This window comes from Linepithema humile, chromosome 6 (assembly GCF_040581485.1).
Source record: "Linepithema humile isolate Giens D197 chromosome 6, Lhum_UNIL_v1.0, whole genome shotgun sequence".
NCBI lineage: Eukaryota > Metazoa > Arthropoda > Insecta > Hymenoptera > Formicidae > Linepithema > Linepithema humile.
Window position 1 is genome coordinate 11817556 of NC_090133.1, and position 24962 is coordinate 11842517.

Below are 24962 nucleotides of genomic sequence, written 5' to 3' on the forward strand. Positions count from 1 at the left end.
TTTACAGTACCGCCGGCATTAGCATTACATAATGTGTATCGTGTGGAGGTTGCACGGTCGGATTCACGAGTGTGTCCTAGTTACGTACAGAATAAATCGGACGTAGCAGATTGAATGAATCGGACACAGGTTCAATCGGACACAATAAGAAATGAACACACGGTGGTTGGAATCGGACATAGTGACAATCAGAAACAGTAGGAAACACAATGGTTGCAATAGGACACATGCTCCGTGACAGTTTTCCTAGCCTTAAAAAAACATTATTTCTAATGACCGAATAAACTGTATAATTACACTGTGACAAATTTAAACTTTTTTTTTTAGACCACAAATCAGACAAAATTATTCTTATAGATTTTTGGTCGCTGAAAACGAATCCGCTAATAAAATTGCTCTATCACGTCGCATTTTAGAGAAAATTGGACCTAAAAGTGCGGAAGTGGCATTTTTGAGTACTTTTGAGCTAAAGTATCTTAAAAATGTGATAAGGCAATTTTATTAGCGAATTTGTTTTCAGCGATAAAAAATCTATAAGAATCACTAATTGTATTGGCTTTATGCAAGAAGTTAGTTATAGATAAATTAAAAGAAAGGAGGACGGTAATGGTCCGCTTTTTATGTAATTTGAATAATCACCTGCACATAACGGTTTCTGGAGTCGGCGATTATGAAACCAAGGTCAAGATTGTCAAATATAATTTGTTTAAACAATTATTGTTTAAACAACTATAAAAAATTTGATTTTAATTATAATAATTTGTTTAAACAATGATTGTTTAAACAAATTATATTTGACAATCTTGACCTTGGTTTCATAATTACCGACCGCAGAAACTGTTATATACAGGTAATTATTCAAATTACATAAAAAGCGGACCATTACCGTTTTCTTTTTTTTTAATTTATCTACAGTGATTCAGAACAACCCATGTGTCCTTGCACAGACGTATTCCTGAGTTAATTCTGAGACGATTTTTCCTTTACAAAAATTTTGTCCGCAGTTTATTTTTCAAGTTATAAAAGAAAAAAGTTATCAAATCACGGGACGAATACAGAAGATAGGCAGGAGCGGCGCAACTCCATTCGACACGGGTGATTACGAGACGCACGTTGCGATCAAACACACGTGATGAAACACGCGCCACACGCGCCACACACACACACACACAACTCTCTCTCTCTCTCTCTCGCTCTCTCTCTCTCTCTCTCTCTCTCTCTCTCTCTCTCGCTCTCTCTCTCGCTCTCTCGCTCTCTCTCTCGCTCTCTCTCTCGCTCGCTCACTCACTTACTTTTTACAAATTCGACGTCTTTATTCTGTTTGACGGATGAATAATTTTACCGGGGATAAGCAATAAAAATTCACACGGCACTTGACATGCAACAAATCCATACCGAGATTTATAAGACATACATTTTTTTTCGTATCACGTATCGAATTTACTCACGTAAATGAATGATTTATAAATCGATTTAATATATAAATCAATTTCGTAAAATTATTCATCCGTCAAACAGAATAAAGACGTCGAATTTGTAAAAGGTAAGTGAGTGAGCGAGCGAGAGAGAGAAAGAGAGAAAAAGAGAGGTGTGTGTGCGTGTGCGTGGGCGTGTGCGTGTGCGTGTGCGTGTGCGTGTGCGTGCGTGTTTTATCACGTGTGTTTGATCGCAACGTGCATCCCGTAATCACCCGTGTCGAATGGAGTTGCGCCGCTCCTGCTTATCTTCTGTGTTCGTCCCGTGATTTGATAACTTTTTTCTTTTATAACTTGAAAAATAAGCTGCAGACAAAATTTTTGTAAAGGAAAAATCGTCTCAGAATTAACTCAAGAATACGTCTGTGCAAGAACACCTGGGTTGTTCTGAATCACCCTGTATAACTAACTTCTTGCATAAAGCAGCCAATACAATTAGCAATTTTTATAGATTTTTTATCGCTGAAAACGAATCCGCTAATAAAATTGCCTTATCACATTTTTAAGATACTTTAGCTTAAAAGTACTCAAAAATGCTACTTTCGGCACTTTTAGGTTCAATTTTCTCTAAAATGTGACGTGATAGAACAATTTCATTAGTGGATTTGTTTTCAGTGACAAAAAATCTATAAGAATTATCTTGTCTGGTTTGTGGTCTTGTGTGTCGAAAGACGACAACGAAATTGCTATTAATAAATAAGCCATTTTGTAATTTTACAAGCATGATTGCTAAAACGACCTGCGTATTCAACAATCTTATTTTTATTAAGCAAGGCGCTGACGCACGCACTCGTTCCAAAGTCCGAGTACTGCCGCGCCCAAAGTAGGATAATGCTGATCAGTATTTTGTCACTAAGTGGGCCTATTGCTAAACGCTGCCCTACTGTGCCCAAATACTGATCAGTATAAATAATCACTGCATAAAGAATGCAGTGAGTTATTAGACCGACAATCTTGTCAAGTGCGCGTCGCGTCGGAAGGTCCGAAAAGTGATCGATAAAACGTGTAAACGAGACTTGTGTGAGAATAAAATTACGTTTATTACTCAATCGGTCTACATATTCTGTTAACCCTGGTTCAACCCCCCTGGTCCTGCACGGCGAATCTCGAAAGAACCCTTGCGCTAACCATCCACGGAAACGGGAGCGTAACAGTCTAAAATTCGTGTCACACAGTGTTATCAGTGAATTCTATGCATACTGGAATGAGTATTGCCGTAAAGCCAGCCGAGCTTGTTTGTGAGATAGAAAACCGATAGAGAGACAGAGAAAGCATCACCTGCTATGGAGATTATTATTATTTTTTCTATTTAGCTAAACATGAGACAGAATAAACATGACGATTTAGCAACTCTCTCCCTTGGCTCGAGGTCATTGGGCAAAATTCCTCCTTATGCGCTTTCCAGTATATAGTTCAATGATAATTATAGACTTTGTTTTGCATCGAAAGCACTAGGTGATAGGGGTAGACCTTGCTTTGCACAAAAAATTGCAAACCTTTGTGGAACCGTATAATTATAGACCTAGTTTTGCATTCGAAGCACCTGGTGATAGGGGTACCCCTTGCTTTGCGCGAAAGTTGCAAACCTATGTAGAATCGTATAATTATAAAGCTAGTTTTGTATCCAAAGCACTATTTTTATGATTTTTACGCGTGGGCACGGGATGTGTCCGATTGCAACCACTGTGTGTTCGTTTCCTATTGTGTCTGATTGTCATTGTGTCCGATTCCAACCACCGTGTGTCCGTTTCTTATAGTGTCCGACTCTGTATCCGATTCATTCAACCTGCTATGTCCAATTTATTCTGTGCGCAACTGGAACTTACTCTTCAAGAGTACTTAGAAAAGATAGTTACTCCAGATGACCGTCGTCTCAAAACGATCCGTGAGAAGGCCGAAAGGAATATCCTAAAGAGTCAAGAGTACAATCAGCGTAATTTTGATCAGAGTAGAAAAAACCACGTCAATACAAAGAGGGTACATATGTAGGGATACGGAATTTCAATAGTATCCCTGGAGCACCAAAAAAATTTGTTCCCGAGTTTATGGGACCCTATGAGATAGCCAAAGTTCTTAGAAACGATAGATATATAATTAGAAACGTGAAGAATTTCCAATCAGCGCAACGTCCCTATGAAGTGCGACGTGAACTAGCCTTGGAATCACGACAGATCCAAGGGAGCACGCCCAATGGAAATCGGTAACCCGCGGTGCTCCACGATCTTCGGGAGTTAGGTAGCTTACGCGGCGTCGGCAGTAAATGCACGACTCGGTAACTCGTGGTATCGGCAATAAATGCTCGATTCGGTAACTCGCGGTATCGGCAATAGATGCTCGATTCGGTAACTCGCAAAATCGGCAATAACTGCACGATTCGGTAACTCGCGGTACTCCACGCACGTCGGGAGCAAGGTAACTCGCGAAATCGGTATCCGGAAATGGGCGCCAGGTGCGTATAATCGCACCACGTTAACGGTAACTTTAATAATTCTTTTAATATGTCCGGCCGCTCCCCGCTCAGTATATGGCAGAGGGGCGTAGTTCTTTTGATTTCTATTGGGGATTCTGGAGAGGAGATGTCAGAAAAACACCACGTTTAACAATAAAAATTAATAACACTTATTATTAAAGAATCGTGAATTAACATAGCTGAACAAGCTTTAGAATCTCTTTAAGAGAGACGGTATCGCACGCAAATCAACACATCATATTCGCCAAACAGGCGTCACAGAAAACAATACTTAAAACGATAACCAAGAACGATACTTCCAAAAACGATACTCTAGACGGTATCCCAGAACGACACTCGAGAAACGATACCCGAAGACTACAGTCGAAACGGTACTCAAAACGACTTTGGAAACGATACGCAAAACGACAATCGGCAACAATACGCAAAACGATACTTAGAATCAGCAATCAAAGCGGTACTCAAAAAGATGCTCAGAGAACGATACGCAAAAACGGTAGCCAAAAACCGTTATTCACCACGATATTCAAACATGATAATCGGAACGCAAACAACACTTAGAAACGGCAATTGAAACGATAAGCAAAACAATACTTAGAAAAACGTTACGGTAACCGATACGGCAATAGATTTGCCAGATACATTCCAGTCTCCTCCCAAAACTGCGACCTCCGAGATTCCGCCAAGAAACGATGCTCCAAGACAGGTCCCAAAACGGTATCACCGAAAAGCACGGAAACAGAGGGAGTCCTGCCAGAGACGTCCAATTTCTTTAAAGGCGTGAATCTGGAATCTCGCCCAGAGACGACGTTCCAAGGTCAAATCCGTACTAACGGTAATACATGAATTTTGGTAGCCGACAAAACGATAATTTCGATAGAGGCACTTAAGTTTCCGCGACGAGTTGATCGTTACGCCACAAGGCCGACTTCAAACTCTCGCTGCAAAACGGCACTGCACCACGCAAATTCCGCGACTTGAATTTTCTATCTAACGGTATCAAACGGTATCTTCTCAAAACAACGGTAACATACGATAACAGGTAACTGATAACTCCGGTATGACGGAGACGGTAACAATATAATCCGGCAACGGTAACTGATAACTCCGGTAAGACGGAGACGGTAACGATATAAGTCTTTCTCGGATTACGAGCGTTTGGAGTGTCGACGGCTCAGCGCCTCGAAGAGGGCTACGGTAACACGGTAACCGGGGCCAGCTAACCTCCGACTCAGAAATTCATTCACAAGAAGCGGTATCGACACTTCTTATTTTGATAATCAAGAATAATCGCGGTATTTAGCGGTAACTGAATGTGTCGGAGGCGTCCGCTTTGGCCGGTATTACAGAATTATCTACCCTGGGTGATGGCCTTACAAAGACGGTACGGCTACGCTCGTCAGGACTCTCCTCTGGAGCTGCTCCTTCCTGGTTGCTGGCTCGTTGAACAGTGGTTTCTCTGAGGTCTCCCTGGCTCATGTCGAGTCTCCACGCATCGGTCAGCGCACTCTTTTTATAATTTTTCCTCGAGTCGCTTGTCGATCGTAAACAGCTCCGACTTTGTCAATTGTTTATTCTTTATTTGTTTATCCTTGCCTTCTTGCTCGCCAACGGCCGATACTTCAAAATAAGGGCCTTTGAATTTGCCGTCCTCCGGTTCGATCTGCCCGGCTGGCCAGGCCACGGCTACATCGACCGTCTGTTTGGACTCTCGGTGATGGCGGCAACGTCTTTCGGCATCCGGTTGCACTGCCGTGCTCCCTCTATCTGGACCTTGTCGGGGCTTCTCCGTAACCTCGGTCCTGCAAAGTTAAAGGATCGGTAACTGCTACTATGACAATGTTCAACGCGAGACTCGATACATGACCTTGGTTTCATATGTTTTCCGGGCTTCCTCTTTACTGTCGAGGTCATCTTTTGAAATCCCACGGCGTTCGCTTTTTCTTGACGTTAGTTACACAAGACGATAAATTGGCCATACACCCTAACGCTAAAATCCTAAGTTTGTCGGTAGATTATAACAATTAAATAAAAGCGCAAGACCCATCGAAGCGGGAGAAATCGTTCCCTCCTCGACCGGGGGGACGCAACTCCAAATTCCGCCTCCCTTCCGCCGGGCTAGTGCCCTTGTGACGGGTGCGACGGAAAGCGTCACGTCACAGAAGAAACGTGGGAAGTCGGCAATATCAGACCCTGGCACAATCAAATAACCGTGGTTGTATAGAGATAAGCGTCAATAGGTCATAGGCTAACTTAACGGATAAGCAATAGCTTTAAGAATAGGTTTGTAACCCACCTGTTGCATTTCATTACCTTTGTTTGTAATAACTGTGTCGGAGGCCGGACAAATGATCAGGAAGGGCCGAATTGTAAAACAATACCAAAATCTTGCAATTAAATCGCGCGCTTGAAGGTATAGCGTAGAATCAGAACAGAAGAGCAGCGAGCGAGAGTGGAGACAAAGCAAAAAAAAAAAATAAGTAAACGCGTCATAGGGACGAGTGAGTGATTGCGTCTGTTCGGTCGTATCTTTTATATTAAAACTAACTTAATTCTTTAAGTTTGAATTCTTTGTGTTAAAAGCCCCAAATACTCATTACAATTAATAGTACTCATAATTCGAAAATCAATAGCATGCTCTAAAATCTTTGTCATTTTTACTGCAAGAATTAAAAACAATTACTAAATCATGTTGTCAGAATCACAAAAACCTGTTTTGTGACAAGTGGAGAATAAAAATTATAATGATATAAGACTCATGTGATTTTCAAAATCAAAATTCTTAAAAAGGAGCATAAAGAGCCACAAAGCAAGTTGATCGTGCAAAGGTAATAGTGTATTACTTAATTTACATTATCATTGAATATAAATAAACGTTTCGGCTTGTCATCAAGCCTTTTTCAATATTAATTATAAAAATTACAAAAAAGCCGCAACGCATTAATTACGGAAAAAGTGTGATAACATAATAAAGTTTTTCGGAATAATCCATAGATGAACTGACGTAACGTTCAAATTCAAATGACATTAAGACTGAAATCAGAGTAAAAAAAACAAATAAGAATTCGTATTATATTAAAACCGCTGGTCGAAGACAGAGTTAAAATAATGTTACATACTTGTAGTAAAAACATAGTGTAGGCGAAGAGATCATCCACTCAATAGTAAGATAAGAGAGAAACACTTAGGTCCATCTTAAATGATGGTTAAAATCTTAATGATCATAAAAGAGTAAACCAAATTAAAGTGAAGGTAAAGAAATTGAGAGGAAGGGAGGGGAGAACGAAAAGACAAGACAAATTTACGTGAGTTATTAACAAGGTGGAAGAGAAGCAATTACATTGAAGAGAATATATATAGGTGGTTGATGACGAGTGATGGTGTCCTTCCTAGAGCCTACGGGTTACCAAAAATCCATAAACTCGGGTGTCCTCTTAGGTTAATTGTTTCTTCCATCAATAGCCCTTTATACGCCCTTTCGGTTTATTATCATAAAATTATTTATAAAATTTACCTCCTCCAGATAACCATATTGATAATAGCTTCGATTTAGTTAATAAATTGAATGGATTAGTGATTGGGGATGAATTCTAAATTATCTCTTTGAATGTAATAGCTATGTTCACCAATATCCCCATTGATTTGGCTATTGATAATATTTCCAATAGATGGGCGTTAATCTCTCCTAATACCTCCATCCCAATTAACGAATTTTTAAAAGGGATTCGCCTCTCTGATACTAGGTTCCACATTTTTTAATTTCAATAACAAGATATATAAACAAACGTATGGCACACCTATGGGTTCTCCGTTATCTCCTTTGATTGCGGACCTGGTACTCCAAGACCTTGAAGTTAAAGCTTTAGATAGATTACCGTTTAAGCTACCTTTCTATTACCTACGTTGACGATATTATTTTTGCTGCACCTACTAATTGCATAAATTCTATTTGTGAGGAGTTTAATTCACATCATGAGAGACTTAGGTTTACTGTTGAAGTTGGTTTTGATAATTGCATCAACTTTTTAGACTTAACTTTAATTTGGCTAACAACACAATTTTTTTCGACTGGTTTCAAAAACCTACTGCAACAGGTAGACTTTTAAACTACCATTCCCACCATCCAATATCACACAAAAAAGGGACTATTATAGGCCTAACTGACAGAATTTTTTTACTCTCCCATCCTGAGTTCCATAATAAGAATTTTACATTGGCTATCAACATTCTCTTAAAAAATTGTTATCCAATTAATTTTATTTTTTCGACGATACATGAAAGACTAAAATTTTTAATCCAAAAGACAAGTGATATTAATTCTACAGGTAATATTTCAAATAATAACTTTGATAACAATGGCTTTAAGACTTTCTTTACTATTCCGTACATTTCATCCTTCTACAAAGACTTCAACTCCATTGCCAGAAGCTTCGACCTAAAATTAGCTTTCTCGATTTCTAATAATTTGACTCAATTTATCAAGACTGGTAAAGACATTTTGAATAAATTTTCTCATTGTCAAGTGGTTTACATGATTGCGTATCGTGATTGTGACAAAACGTACGTTGAACAGACAAAAAGACAACTCAATACCAGAATCAAAGAACATAGGAACGACATAAATAAAAAGAGTGGTTCCCCTTCCGTCATTTCTAAACACAAGATTGAGTCCTCTCACGAGTTTGACTGGGAGAATATAAGGATATTGGACGGGGAACCTTCTTATGTAAAAAGAATGATTTCGGAAATGGTTTTTATTAAGAGACAACGGGCAGGCTTGAATAATCAAAATAACACTGAAAGGTTATCTGATGCTTATCTCCCCATTATTAATCTGTTTCCTTCATTAAAATTTTATTACTTCTCTCTCCTACACTACATCTTCACCCCCTCCATTCTACATATGCCTCCTTTCCTTTACTCCTTGTCTTTTCGTTCTCCCATCCCTTCCTCTCAATTTCTTTACCTTCACTTTAATTTGGTTTACTCTTTTATGATCATTAAGATTTTAACCATCATTTAAGATGGACCTAAGTGTTTCTCTCTTACCTTACTATTGAGTGGATGATCTCTTCGCCTACACTATGTTTTTACTACAAGTATGTAACATTATTTTAACTCTGTCTTCGACCAGCGGTTTTAATATAATACGAATTCTTATTTATTTCTTTTACTCTGATTACAGTCTTAATGTCATTTGAATTTGGACGTTACGTCAGTTCATTTATGGATTATTCCGAAAAACTTTATTATGTTATCACACTTTTTCTGTAATTAATGCGTTGCGGCTTTTTTGTAATTTTTATAATTAATATTGAAAAAGGCTTGATGACAAGCCGGAACGTTTATTTATATTCAACGATAATGTAAATTAAGTAATACACTATTACCTTTGCACGATCAACTTGCTTTGTGGCTCTTTATGCTCCTTTTTAAGAAAGTAGAGAATATTTTCCTATACGTTATATATTAATTTAGATTAGGCGTCAAATCCAAATTTCCACTTGTAATAACATTCTGTAACATTAATGGTTCTTTAAATTTAGGGTGCATCATTACCATTGAAGATTCAATGCACCTTTTTAGCAATCAGTGCATTATTAGAAGTATTTATGTATGCATGGCCAGCGGAACATTTAATTCACATAGTAAGTTCATTATTGATAAGAAATATTATTGCTATATTTACAAGTAATTTTACTATTTCTTGATATATTTATTTTAGTGCAACCATGTCGCACAAACAACCTTCGAAATAGAGTGGTATAATGAATTAGGAAATCTTCGAAAAAATATACAAATGATAATACTAAGGAGCCAGAAGCCCATACTTGTTGTATTACCATGTGGTCTGCCCTCGTTATCTTTACGTTATTATGCATCGGTGAGATAATGATTTTTATCAACTATTATTAAAATTGTTTAATAATGCATAGAATTATTTAATAAAATTACAAAATTTAAAATCATTTAAACATCAATTTTAACATCAATTAAAAATAATTTTCTGTAAAAAACACCAAAAATAGGAAATATTTTTCTAATTTTACAATTTAATAAAGTATAGTAGTAATCAGATTATTTAAAGTTTATAGATAACTTTTACATTAATAAATAATATTTAGTTTATATTAAGAACAGAAAATTATTGACAATGTGTATTTCTGCAATAAGAAAAAATATTATTTATATACAGGGTGTCCCAGACCTACCGTATCACCCGTTAATGGCAGATTCTTGAGGTCATTTGGAGACGAAAATCTTAATGCCAAAATGTCGAGGCTACTATAGTATTTGAATGGGAAAGGTTTAAAGCTTACCAATCAGCTTGTCAGAATTTCGCGCGCTCAGGGACATCGTATCTCGAAAAGACCCTTGCACAACACTTTATTCAATACGTTTTATTCACTTCACTCAGTTCTTATTCACTTTATTCACTTTATTCACATTGTTCGCAATACTGACGAATTTACTAACAATAATAATTTCTAAATTGTATTAAAACGCGATGCGCGTCGAACTGTCAAAGCAGTCGTGCCATTGACAAATGACGTTTCTCATGTCATGAGAGAAAATCAATACTATCGGAACGAAGTATGATCTGCTACATGAAATGTCGGTAAGAAATGTCGGTAAGAAATTCGGTAAGAAAAAAAACTAATTTTTTTTTAAATAAAAGTGTTTCTTGTTCATTTATTAACACATATCAACAATAAAAATAATGAAATAACAACAATAAAAAATAATAACAATGAAATAAACAAGATATAACATTATCGTTATCCGAAACGTAAAATGATTAGTTACAACATAATTTTGCGACTGCTGCATCAGATGCGAGGAACAGGATTGTAGTGCCCAACAGACGAATCAATGTTGCCGTTGAACGTCACGCTCGTACAGTATCGAATGAAGAAGCGGTCTTGCAAACCGTAAACAATACACCTGGCTATAAGTGTCCACGAATTGAGTTCACACATCAACTGCAAAAAATGCGCCAACTCGTATTAAAAGTTTCATGAAAAAATTAATGTTACGTACCTATTACAAAAGATGTTCAAAATGTCCACCATCGCATTGGATGCACAATTGCGCACGTCTAATTAAGTTTTGCTGCGCGTTAGGCAGCATTTCCGGTGTGACAATAGCAAATGTCTCAGTTATTTTTTCTTTTAACTTTTCATAATTGTTAATCCGTTCTCGATAAACATATTCTTTTATTGTGCTCCAAAGAAAAAAATCTAACGGAGTTAGATCTGGAGATCTCGCTGGCCAATTAACAGCACTTCCGTGGCCTATCTATCTATCCGGATAGCTCGCATCCAATACACGACGCGCGCGTATAGATGCGTGAGGCGGCGCTCCGTCATGTTGGAAAAACATTTCTAATCTTTGATTTAGCGGCACATTTTTCGTTCCGGATAACGATAATGTTATATCTTGTTCTTATTTCATTGTTATTATTTTTTATTGTTGTTATTTCATTATTTTTATTGTTAATATGTGTTAATAAATAAACAAAAAACTTTCATTTAAAAAAAAATTAGTTTCTTTTCTTACCGACATTTCTTACCGACATTTCATGTAGCAGATCATACTTCGTTCCGATAGTATTGATTTTCTCTCATGACATGAGAAACGTCATTTGTCAATGGCACGATTGCTTTGACAGTTCGACGCGCATCGTGTTTTAATACAATTTAGAAATTATTATCGTTAGTAAATTCGTCAGTATTGCAAACAATGTGAATAAAGTGAATAAAGTGAATAAGAACTGAGTGAAGTGAATAAAACGTATTGAATAAAGTGTTGTGCAAGGGTCCTTTCGAGATACGATGTCCTTGAGCGCGCGAAATTCTGACAAGCTGATTGGTAAGTTTTAAACCTTTCCCATTCAAATACTATAGTAGCCTCGACATTTTGGCATGAAGATTTTCGTCTCCAAATGATCTCAGGAATCTGCCATTAACGAGTGATACGGTAGGTCTGGGACACCCTGTATTTATCACTAGATAAAATATTTTATAAGCAAATAAATACTCATTTTCAAAAATTATTCGCAAACATGCACATTATAATTAAGATAAATTAAAACATAAATATTATAAAAACGTAAATTTACACATATAAAGACTGTGGCCAAATATCCATAGGCAATGTGCCCAATGTTTTTTGTAATCGATTTTGTACTCAAATGTAGTATCAGAAGAAAGTACTCATCAAGCTGATTACAAATAAGTAAGTCTTAAGGTGTAGCCTTCTACCGATCAAAAGAAAATGGACTCCAAAAGTTTTAAATAAGCCCAAAGCAGAACTTGGCACGATCTGCACATTTTGGTCGATTTCTATAAGCTAACGCCTACCGTCTCCCTTCTATGTCTTGAAACAACGCGCGCGTGTTTTCTATTTCTGTGTTTGTTTGGTTTTGTCAAGTTTTTCAGATATCACTTGTTTTTAGTGCTTTCCGTGACCAATTCCGTGAGCTCATCACTCTGCAGTATTCAGCTTTACAGTATTGTATTCTTCTACTGTACAGTGGTACTTTGGCTCGCTTATCTTTTATATGGCCATTGCCAGCCTTTTGTAATCCCAGATGAGCACTTACACAATATAACACTCTCTGTTTAACAATCATTAGAATAAATATACATTATTATACCTATTGGCTAACGGTTGATTGCGGTTGGTGTTGCGGGATAGCACATTCATTTTTTCTGGATCAGAAGGCTACACTTTAAGACTTACATATTAGTAATCAACTTGATGAGTATTTTCTTGTGATACCACATTTGAGTACCAAATCAATCACAAAAAACATTGAGCACATTTTGGTCGCTCTCTTTACACATCTAACAGTAACTTATTAACACGTTGAATGCCTCGCAAATTTTATGTCTTACCAATCAGGCCTCAATAAAATTTTTGTTCTATTCAGTATGTAGTAAAATATTGTATAAAATGATTCAATAGATTATATTATGATTACTATTATTATTTGCATGAGGAAACAATCTTCATTGCTGAAGATCCGTCTGCGGCATTCAGACTGGTGTCCATTGTGCCCTTCTCCAATCAACCACCGCCTAAGAGAGCCCTGTCTTTCTCCGAAAGAGAATCCGGTCCCTCACCAGTAATCTGTTTATGTGCTCGAGCTCTAAAATAGTCGAGTATTCGTCGCCTCAGCCTAGCATATGCCGGGCAGAGGCTAATTACATAAAGACTTGTTTCTTCCCCCTCCCCACATGCTTTACACTCGAGCGTATTACTACGGCCCAACTTGTGCATGTGGTAGTTGAAAGCACCATGACTTGTCAGTATTTGCACTGCTAGTCTGACATCCCTTCTTCCCAGCGACCTTATACCTTTGGCCAACTCCTCGCCGGGTCAATTCCCCATTAAGCTCAGGCCTGTCTGCACTTAGTTCTAATTTAATTTCTCCAATATTCAAGATCTTCGTTCCGTAACCAGCTCCTGATCTTCCTTTCTGCCAAGGCAGAAAGGAATTTCTAGTGCCGGCGTCGGTTCTGTCATCGTTATCTCCGATTCAGCTTTAGCAAGTTAATCGGCAGCTTTATTACCTTGGATCCCTGAATGTCCCGGGACCCACCCAAGTTAGGATAACTTCATTTTCCTTCGCCCGTTCTTCTAGAGCACATTTGCCGTTCCAGACTAACCGTGAGATGAAGGTTGGAGTGCTTTTAACACAGCCTGGTTGTCCGAACAAATTCTAATGCACTCTCTGTTCTCCTTTTCTCTAACACAGTTTGAGTACATCTTAGAATTGCTACGACCTCTGCTTAAAAGACCGTAGCATATTTATCAAGAGGTAGGCTTTCTCCTATGTCCTCTCGATAGCAATAAAGAACCTCCTCAGAACCCGTGTCTATTTTGGAGCTATCTGTGTACCGGATGTCTTTGCTTTAAGCATGAGCCACCGGTCCTCTCGGTCCTTTCCAATCTTCGAGCTTAGGAAAGTGCACTTTGAAGCGTCTGTCCAAAGCCCAAATTACTGGCATCCTATCCTGTCTCATTTAAAAAATGGGGTCGGATAGAATGCCTCTGGAAATGCTTTTGTGTGTCTAACTCCCACTTTGCACCTTAGTTCACATTTCAGACGGTGCGCAACAGCTGCCGCCGCCGCCAGCACTACCTGGTGAAGCGGTTCGATACCGAGCAGCATTTCCATTGCTGCTACTGGCGTAGTTCGCATAACACCCAGAGCCCCTCTCAAAATTAGGGCCCTGATGTGCTCGAGTGCTGCCATGGCATTTCTCTTCCTTACTCTAGGCTACCATACTACTGCTGCGTACAGCAGCCTGGGACGGAATATAGCCGTGTAAAGCCAGTGGACTAGGTTTCAGGCTCCAAGTTGACCAAAGGTTCTTCTGCACATCCAGAAGTAAGAGCATATGCTCCTACAACGATTGTCAAAATGCTCTTTCCAAGGCAGTTTCTGGGTAACCCCCAGATCTAGGATAACCCCCAGATATTTCACTGACTCGATCGGAACTAACTTTACTCCGTCAAGAGAGTCCTTCTACTGTTTACCTTGTATTTGCGCGTGAAGACGACGAGCCCAGTTTTCAGTGCATCTATAAAGTTAGCACGACATTCTATTAATATTAAAAAAAAAACAATTACAATTTCAATAGCACTTTTCATAGTTCTACACTTTCTTTAAAAAATAAAAAAAAAGTTCCGTAATTTTTATACCAGAAAACCAAAAATGAAAAAATGTGCTAACTTCGCGAATCTAGCATGACCCCCCCTTCAAAGTACTTGATGATGATAAATATTATTATTTTTGGCAACAGTTCCCGTCAGTACTACTCGAGTTCTATCATTGTGTGTAATTTGAAAACAAAATTTCAACAACTACCAACTTTTTACACATTTTAAGTATTAAACACAGTACGACACTTGGAGAAAGTGTCGTGCTGAACCTTTACTGCAATTCTAACAACAGTTCTCGTTAGTTCTAGCAGAGTTCTATGCTTTACAATCATTTTTAAACAGAGTTCCGGTGACTGCATATAGAAAAAATATTGCGCGGTATGTTTTTTAATTACAATGCGAAGGATCTGCCGTCAAAACAAATAATAAGCGCGCCACTTTTGTGTGAAAGATGTGAAGCGCGGCGTTCACCTTTTTACTCGATAGTTGATAGAGAAATTTGTTTCTCAAATGTTTTCAGCAGGATATTATGTACAATGAAACCTCGATTAACCAGAATTCAATTATCCGCGATCTCGATTAACCGAGGTCTTAATTATCCGGGCCTTTTTTTTTTTTTTAGGTGGACAAATCCTTTATGAATACCCGTGATCCTCGGGGGAGGACCACAGGTTATGTGGGAGTCTCTCGGGAATTGAAGTTCCCGGGCATACCCACTAAAACTTCACCGGTGACCCACGCTGACTTTATTTGGGAGAGTCCAGGGAACCGCCTGTGGTATTACTTCCTGAACCCTCCCGGTCCGTCGCCTTAACCGCGACCCCTCACGTCTGGGTTTTGATACCCGGACTGCCTATAACTGGGCCTTAATCATTTATTTGGGGAAGCAGGGTCACCTCTGCTCCCCCACGCCCTCTCGATGTTGGTGGGGGGCGGGATTGATGCATGGACCCCCGTCTACGCACCAACCCCCCAAACCACCCAATCAGGGCCAGCCATGCTAAGTAATAGCAGGACTGATCCCGTCAAACAGCTACTCCCAGGGGGGCAAAATGAAGCCTGGGGACTCAAATCCCCAGGACTCCTACCCCCCCCCCCTGAAATCCCCTCTTTTAGTGAGGGGGAGGAGGAAGAGGAGTGCGGATTAGCTGACCCTTGGGAGCACCTCTCAGCCGCCCTCCTCTCCTCCATCAGTTTCCTCGCGTATTCCGTCAGGCGACTGAGTTATCTCTTTGCTTTCTCCATTCGTCTGTCGGAATCCCACCCTTTTTTGTCAGACTCCGTGTTTGACGTTGTGGAGGAGGGACGGTAGAAGAAGCTATTTTTATTTCCCTCCTCCTTACCTCTCTTTTTCTCTGGCATCTGGCTGCCCCCTTTTCTCCTCCCATTTGGTGAAGATTGGGGGGGGCTGTGCCTTTTCTCTTTTCCCTTCTTAGGGGAATTAGGGGGAGGTTCCTGCGTTTTCTTGATGGGAATTACCTCCACCCCCCTTTTCCTCAAAGCCGCCACTTGGGTTTGGGGGGGCTTAGTGCCCCCCCCCCCCTTGGCAACTTGTGGGGAGACGTGAGAGAAACCGTCTGTTCTCTCCCCATCTCCTCCTTTCTCTCGAGGGTGGGAGCTGGAGAAGGGCCTTGCATGGCCCCTCCATCCCCTCCCTTTTTTCCCTTCCGAGCTTTGGGGGGCTTCGTGCTCGCCCTCCTCGGTGATTTGGAAGGAGACGTGGGAGGATCCCTTATTCTTCCCCCCGTCTCCTCCTTCCTCTTTCGAGTAGGGATGGGAAAGGGGCTTTGAGTGGCCCTCCCATCTCCTACCTTTCCCTCTTTTTTAGGGGGGGGTAGTGATCCCCTCCTCTCCTTGGCCGGTGTTGGACTTGGAGGTATTCTCTTCTCATCGTCTACCTTCATAGCACAAAGGTCGAGAGAGGGGGTTATTAGGGGGATGGAGTGAGAACTCCCCCCCGTCCCTCCTCCCTTTCCCCGGTGCGCCCTCCTCATCCAACTCCATTGCTGGAGTGGACAGGATAGGGGGAATACTCTTCGCCTTCTCCCTTCCCGCTGGGAGGGGTTCTGAGAGAAGAGCTGGCCCTCTCCCTTTCCCCTTTCTCTTTCTCCTACGTCTCCCTCAGGGGGACGATTGGACAGACTCGGCCACCTATACGGTGGGCCGAGTTTCTGCCTGCCTCCTTGCACGCGGGGCAGCTCGCCCTCCTTTGCGAGCATGCCCCGGCGAGATGGTCGGCACCCCCGCAGTGGAGGCAGCATTTGCTGCGGTCCACCGCTGAGGGGCACCGCCATCTTTCGTGCCCCCGTAGGAGGCACTTGTAACATCGAGGGGAAAGGGTATCATCTTTCCCCCCTTTTTCCTCTTTGCGGGCGGGCTGCAACCCCTCTCTCCTCCGGGCCTGTGTATGGGCGTTTCGTATGCCTGGCGCAGACCTCACCTCCGTTTTGGAGGGAAGGGATTCGGGGTCCCTTCCTCCTCCGGGGCTTTTGCCCTTTCCTAATGGCGCTTGCGCGCGTCCTCCGCGAATCTCCTCAAGAAGGACGAGGAGAATTCGCAATATTTTGTGGGCTTCTGCCCAGAAATCTCCGTCCGCAGTCCGTTCGTCCAGGGCGCCTGCGTTGGATGGCCCGTCGCAAGATGACGACAGGGAGGGTACCGGGACCGGATACCCCCCTCGCCGGCCTCTGGGGTTTCGAAGCCCTTGAGGCGGTACGGTTGTCCTTCTTGTCGTCATATTATTTCATCGATTGTAATTTTTTAACAGAGTTGTCTTCTCCGGGTTTTTTATCGTGGTTTTCCTTCCACTAGGACGGTTGTCGACCAAGACTTACGAGCCCGTCCTGCCTAGGTTTTATATTCGGAGTTCTTCCTTCTCCTAAGGTGTGCTCTTGGACCCCTGTTGCCTCACCCCAATCCATTCTGGGACCGAAGTCCCGATCTGGAAAGGGAGATCATCGACGTGGTCTCACCCCAATCCATCCTGGGACATAGTCCCGATCCGGAAAGGGAGATCATCGACCCAGGGGAGCCTTGGCACCATGATAAGGTGGCACACCGTCGCCAAGGTTGATTATCCGGGCCTCGGTTATCCGATGTCATCCCTACTATTTGTTTTGTTTTCGCGGCGAGTACGAAGGACAGAGAATTGAGATGTGATAGAGATGAATCACAAATTTCAGTCGACATTTGATGATATAACGTGACGATACGTATTGTAAGTGAATATATTTCCGAGAAAGTAAAAATAAATCGTAAAAGGAAAAGAGTGGTTATCTCACTAGAAAGAAAGTTGAAGTCCTACAAAGAACAGATTTGGGCGAATCGTTAAAATCAATTTTCCTTGATTTCGGCGTAGGTAAATCGACTATTGGTGATTGGAAAAAAATAGGACAGAAATAGAAGCACGTTCTATTGAAATAATTAGTCGCGAATTAAATCCAAGTCGTAAGACATTAACAAAAGCCGCTAATGAAGACGTTGAAGAGGCACTTTTTATGTGGTTTTCACATAAAAGAGATAGAGGTATGCCTATCAGTGGCCCGATTTTACAGGCGAAAGTCTTACATTTTTACAACAAAATAAACAATTTTTTTTTAACATCCAATATTATTGCAACTGTTGCTACCCACAGAACATTCAGCAATACGTTTGACTCAATAAATATGACAGGGAAGGCATATGATCAATGTCATATCCCTATACAATACATAAGCATTCACAATCTAGTAAGTATGCTATTTAGGAATGCAAAACTATAGTATTATGTTAGGAGATTTGTAGGTATCTTCCTCTTGAGTCTACGCACAATTCTTCTGTCACGCATAAGGTTGGTGACAAAGTTGTTTGGGTACTTTTCCAGTCTGTCTCGATATCTCAAGCAATATTCCTTGATTGTTTCTTTAATAGTTGATATCTTAAGATCACGGTGGAGTGTTTTATTTGTGACGTACCAATGAGCATTGGTAATAATCCTAAGGACCTTTGATTGGTATCTCTGCAGTATTTCGACATTGAAGTTTGAGGCAGTGCCCCAGAGTTGGATACAATAAGCCCAAATAGCTTTTAATAAACTTTTATATAGCAGTACTTTGTTTTCCAAAGACAGTTGTGAGCTTCTGTCTAGTAGCCAGTACATTTTATTTAGTTTAAGTCCTAAATGTTTGCGTTTGTTGAATATGTGTTTTTTTCAATTGAGTTGCTGTCGAGATGCATGCCGAGGTACTTGGCGTCATTGGTTTGTGGAATCGGAGTTCCATTGAAGTAAACAATAGGACAAATTGCGGTGCGTGTAGTAAATGTTACATGAGTTGACTTCTTTTCGTTGATCTTTTCGTTGACCTTAATCCGCCAAAATCGCCAAAACTTTAACCAGTTTTGTATAAGGTTTAAGTTACCTTGAAGATAATTAGATGCTGTGGTAGGATCATTGTGCATGGCGAGTACCGCCGTATTATCCGCGAAGGTAGCAATAGTAACGTTAGTGTTAGCTGGTAAATCTGCAGTAAACAACAAGTACAAAATTGGGCCGAGGACACACTGCCCTAAGGGACACCTGATTTGATTTCATGGATCTCTGTTATAGCGTCATGCTGCTTGATGAAAAAGTATCTTCCATTAAGATAACTTCTGAGAATAGCGTGAAATTCCTCTGGTAGATATTGTTGAATTTTATATAGCAGGCCATCATGCCTTTGTCGAACGCCAAAAATATGCTTTTGCTATACCTTTTATGACTCCAAAATCTATTGTCTGGTACTTTATGTTTGTCAGTTGGCCAATATGTTGGCATACTGTGATATAGTGTCCAATCGCTTTTTAGTAATGACTTGATAGAGAGCTCTGCCTTTAGGATTAACTAATCTGGATCCTCAGCACTGGTGTTTAGCATTATAGTCGCCAACAGCTATAAAACGCTCACCTAGGGTTTCAAAGAAAGCCTCAAATTGTTCACTAGCAATTGTATGCCTTGGAGGACAGTATATGGATGTAATGGTAACAGGGCCAGACCAATCTTCAATTACTACAGAGGTAGCCTGTAGAAAATCTTTCTTAAAATAAGTTAAGCTCGTGGTGTCGTATATTATTTTTGATGATAATGGCAGTACCACCATGGACTGAGCCGTCTGGATGTGTTGTATGGTATATTGTGTAAGATGATATTTTAAAGTAATGTTTTTCGGTAAGGTGAGTCTCCGATATTAGCATTATGTCTATTTTGTTGTCTAGGATAAATGTCTTAAGGGGATGCTGGAGTCGTGTGTATACCGGCCAAGTTCTACATTTTTTTAAACAAATATATATTTTTATTTATTGTACAAAATTATAAATCTTTTTCCAGGATTAAAGTATATACAAAAAGGGAGGATGCAGTATCGATTTTATTCCAAAAAAGAAAATTAACTATAAAATTACGTTTTTATTTACATACTCTTAAGATAACATAGCGTTTAGAGCTATCAATTTTTGCTTCATATAAAAGTTCTACAGTTTTTGCACACTAAATAAGTATATTGCACCCTGCGGACTGCATAATGAAATGTTATAGAACCGTTTTAATTGAACGCAAAAGTCTAATATGAAAGATATTTCTGTCCATCTACATATTATTACATACGTGTGCGTCCGGTATCGGTATAACAGACAAAAAAACAGCAGTAGATTAGTTCCCAGAATATCCCATAATATCAGAAGCGCCACATCACATTTTTTTCGTTTTATTCTGTATTATTATATATCTAAATTCTCTTTCTCTCTTTCTCTCTCTCTCTCTCTCTCTCTCTCTTTCTTTCTCTCTCGGACATCTAAATAATTATGACAGCATTGATGCCAGATTGCAGAAGCAATACATGTATGCGGATACTCAATTGTTGCGTATGAGCCGAGAATTTTTAAATTAGTAAACAATATATAAAATAGCAAAAGTAAGTATGCGAGAACGAAAGCGAGCAAAAAAGAGTAACCGTGGAAATGGGAGCAAGTAAGCGAAAGAAAGAACAAGAGTGAAGGAACGAATGAGAGAACGAGAGTGAATGAGAGTAAGCAAATGAGATAACGAGAGCAAGTGAGGAAGAAAAAGGACAAGAGTGAAAGAATGAATGAAAATGTGAGCGAATGAGACAATAAGAAATAAAATAAATTGCTTTATATATTTTATTATATATATATATAATGAAATGGATTTTACAAAATAGTCATGATTTTGTTATGATTAGCGAAAATAGAAACCGGGATAAGATCCGGAATAAGCCACGTATGGGTGCATGGGAGATTGCATCCCCCCTGGCACATATCCGTACATAAACGGCGATCCTTATTTTGATGGAGGTGGAAACGGCATAGATCATCATTGACAATGGTGTTCCATTGCGAACAGATGATTGTTTTGCGGTGCGTCGTCGCTCTTTGTTTATCGCTCGCCGCATTGCTTCGTTCAATTGCTAAAGCACATAAAATTTCAAATTATTAATAAAAAGAGTTAAAAAATGTAACGTGAAATATATGTATTGCGTATGTGTATTGTGCGCGTGTGTATGTATGTGTGTATTGTGTGTGCGATGAGTGTAAGGCAATAATGATGTGGCGCGTTATTCTGTTCCTCATTGAAATGCTTTTTTTCACTCTCTTTTTATCTTATATATTTTTTCAATGAAAAACAGAATAACGCGCCGCATCATTATTGCCTTACACTCATTACACACATAATACACACATATGTACACACATGCGCACATAATACACATACGCAATACATATATACGTCACTTCACCACATTCACTTATTTGCACTTATATTTTTCAATTTATACTTACATTTTTCTGCTGGAAACGTTTTCGCGCACCCCACGTTGGCTGTGTCTGCTGCAATTGTTGCAGCGGCAGCGGCAGCGGCGACGGCGACATACCCGCGTTAGCTCTCGATGTTAATACTACCGCTGCTCTTGTATTATAAGACGACGATGGTACCCTCATCGCTCTCGTATTGTAAGACGACGATGGTACCGTCATCGCTTTCGTGCTAGGCAATAACGGTACCGTCGTCGTTCTCGTATTGGACGACGACGGTACCATCGCCGTCTTCATACTGGACGTCTCAGTCCTCGGCACATTTCCTTCGCTTTTTGCTGAAAAGAAAATAGTGTATAAACTAAAAATAACGCATTTACGATCATTGGAAAATAAAAATGAGGTTACTTACATCTTCCCATTATCCTTCCTCGGACGGCAAATCGCACAAGAGTGATTCCGCCTTCCGTGCACCGATCTTCAATCGCTGAGCAGCGCGCGCAGTCTGTTTTCCACTGTTTGTAAAGTACGATACTCAATGATAGTTATATATCTATACTCTACTTCGATCCCATTTCATCTTATCGTAATTTTTTTACACAAATTTTTTTTTCTTGTTTAGATATTTATTGTTATTTTAAAGTAATTTAATAAAATTCTATGCGTGCACATTTTTTTAAAAATAACAAAATTGATAGAAAACTTAACATATTAGTAAAAGCATGTGATTGCAATATATGCATTTATGAAATGCGCTATAAGAAAATATCAATATTTTTATGCTTTTATATCATCTTGCATATTATAAAAATGTATTATTAAAAATATTAACTAATTATAAATAAAAGTAATGTTTTTATTTTTATGTTTAGTTTTTATTAAATTTTGTTAGCACAAGTATTTTGCGTTAAAATTTCTAGGACCCGCGCGAAGGTACATACATTACTGGATACACTACAACTGATAGTCAAAATAGTGGGAAAAGTTATTACAGTTATAACACCGCGTAATAAACTCGTGTGTGTATATTTATAGTGTTTAGTGAATGAAAGTGAAAGAAGAAAGAAGATAGGAAAAGAAGAAGAAGAAGAAGGGAAAGAAGAAAGAAGATGGGAAAAATATATAGCAGCAAAAAATTGCCTCTTTTTCGTTGGCGACTGTCATTGAGGAAAGGATCGCTAAAAAGGTTATTTATCATCAATTGAGTAATGTTTCAGCATCAGGGCATCGATCATATAATTTTCCCTTGGAGCGAAAACGTGAAAAATGAAAACTTATGTGAATTCGACAATTCTATTTGTCGAATTTTCTTTCATAACTGAAAACTTTCACATACTTAGACTTAGATTGTGTATATATTATTGTTTATTATAATAAATAAATCTAATACCTACAGCCAGAGGCGAATTACACGTGAGCTGGCAATTTAGAATATGTGAAGCCAGAGGCGAATTAAACGTGGGCTGGCAACTTGTAAAGTCGAAGGCTGTTTATAGACTGATAAAATTATATTTAAAGATACAGATGTCTATTTTATTACGTGTATGTGTTTATATACAGGGTCATCGAAAAGTATCGGACCCCCCTAATATTTTCAGTTAGAATGCATTTTGGAGAAAATGTCCAATAGCAAAGTTGTATGGTTTCAAGCGGGAGTAAGATGATGACCTTGACTTTGACCTTGACCATGTCCTTCAAGGTCATTTCAAGGTCAACCTTATTTTTTTTAATGGAACCCCCTACATTTTATTGCATATTCTTATAGCTTATCTCGAGAGCTTTCCAAAACACTAAGTTAACAATTTGTTAAGTGGCGTGTGATTCCGGCCAGTTAAGGCAAGAGTGGCGTGTGGGTCCGGCCAGTTAAGGCGAACATTTGTTGTGAATTGTTTGGTACAATTGAATATTTTGCCCAAGCTGACCAATTGGAATGAAATTATAATTATATTATTAACGTAATATTATTTAAAATTTAATTAATTTTATAAATATGTATTTATAATTTCTTTTTCTTTGCAGGCGTCGGTCGCAAAAAGCACAACTAAAGAAAGATAATAGCACTAATAGTATTGATAATGAATCTTCGCGACAAAAATTGCACGTGATAGATTCGAAAGTGCAAATAGAAAATGCACCTAAGCGCTTATTCCGATAGTTTGTTATTAAATTTAACAAACAATCCTGCAGAAGCGTTTAATTCAATTATTTGCAAAGAAATTGGTGCAAAGCGCATTTATTTTAGCAAACAAAGTTCTTATAATGCTAGAATTGCGGGAGCTGTTGTGCAACATAATACACAAGAAGTTCTAACGCAAGTTCATGAAAGCATGTGTAAGGATGTTTCTGTCGTTGTCGCAAATTTAGAGAAGCGACGACAAATAAAAGTTGCGAGAACCAGAGAATCTCGAGAAATAGATGGAAGACAAAAAAAATTTAAACAAGAACAGGGAACAGATTGTCATTATGGCCCAAAATCACAAAAACCAGATCTTCCATCTGACGTATTCAAACAACTTGAATATAATCATATGGAAAAGTTGGTTGAAAATGCAGAAAATCGACAAATAATTGAACGTGATACGAGAGGCCGAAGTCAATGCGAATTGTGGCAATCACTAAGACGTGAGATGTTGACGGCATCCAATTTTGGAATTGTATGTCGCATGAGATCAACAACGTCTTGCGCAGTGACTGTAAAAAATATTTTGTTTCCTCCGTGTATCGACCACGCTGCTATGAAATATGGGCGCGATATGAAGGAAATCGCAAGAAAGGAATTAGCAGGAATTTTACAAAAAGAAATTAAACCATGTGGATTGTTCATTGATTATGAAAATCCATTCTTGGGTGCTTCTTCTGGCGGTCTTATTGATAATGACGGTTTGGTAAAGATTAAATGTCCTTTGTTAGCTGAGAATATAACAGCTGATGAGGCTATACAAAAATTGCCTCAATTAAAAAGCATATTTGATAAAAAAAATTTAAATAAAATGAATCGGAATCACCGATTCTTTTATCAAGTTCAAGGTCAGTTAAACATAACACAGCGAGATTATTGTATTTTCACTGTGTGGACGCCTAAAAGCTTAAAAATAGTGCGTGTTGATACAGACAAAACATTTTGGATAGATGAAATGCTGCCTTTTCTAACACGCTTTTATTATGAATGTATGCTTCCAGAAATTTTGGATAGCCGTCACAACAGGCATATGCCTATTAGAAATGCACAATATATTATAGATGCTAAAGAAGAAGCGTCTAAAAATAAAATTAGACACGAGCAACAAAGTAGGCAAAAAAAAATTCTAGAAAAAAAAGATATGCAAAAAAGCAAAGATGTAAAACAAAACGTTTTGCCAATAGACACAACAAACATTGCTGTTGTTCTGAATACAGAGCAAGATAGCGACTGCATCTTAGTCAGTTATTGTAACAAAAGACAAATTCTGACTAAAAATGAAGTGGTGAAACGTAGAAAAATATTAAATGATATAATTGCTCCTCTTTCTGTAATAAGAGAGAATGTTCTGCCTATACAGAACTATGTCAATGATGAA

General features: G+C 39.1%; 1 protein-coding gene across 1 annotated transcript in view; it reads left to right on the forward strand.

The window, feature by feature from the left end:
• Window positions 1-24962, forward strand: part of LOC105678528 (odorant receptor 49b-like) — a 77562-nt gene that overhangs the window by 6419 nt on the left and 46181 nt on the right. Inside the window, exons 4-5 of the mRNA XM_067358470.1 lie at window positions 9492-9593; window positions 9671-9829. Of these exons, the coding sequence (XP_067214571.1) occupies window positions 9492-9593; window positions 9671-9829 (261 nt within the window). The remainder of the gene's footprint in view (window positions 1-9491; window positions 9594-9670; window positions 9830-24962) is intronic.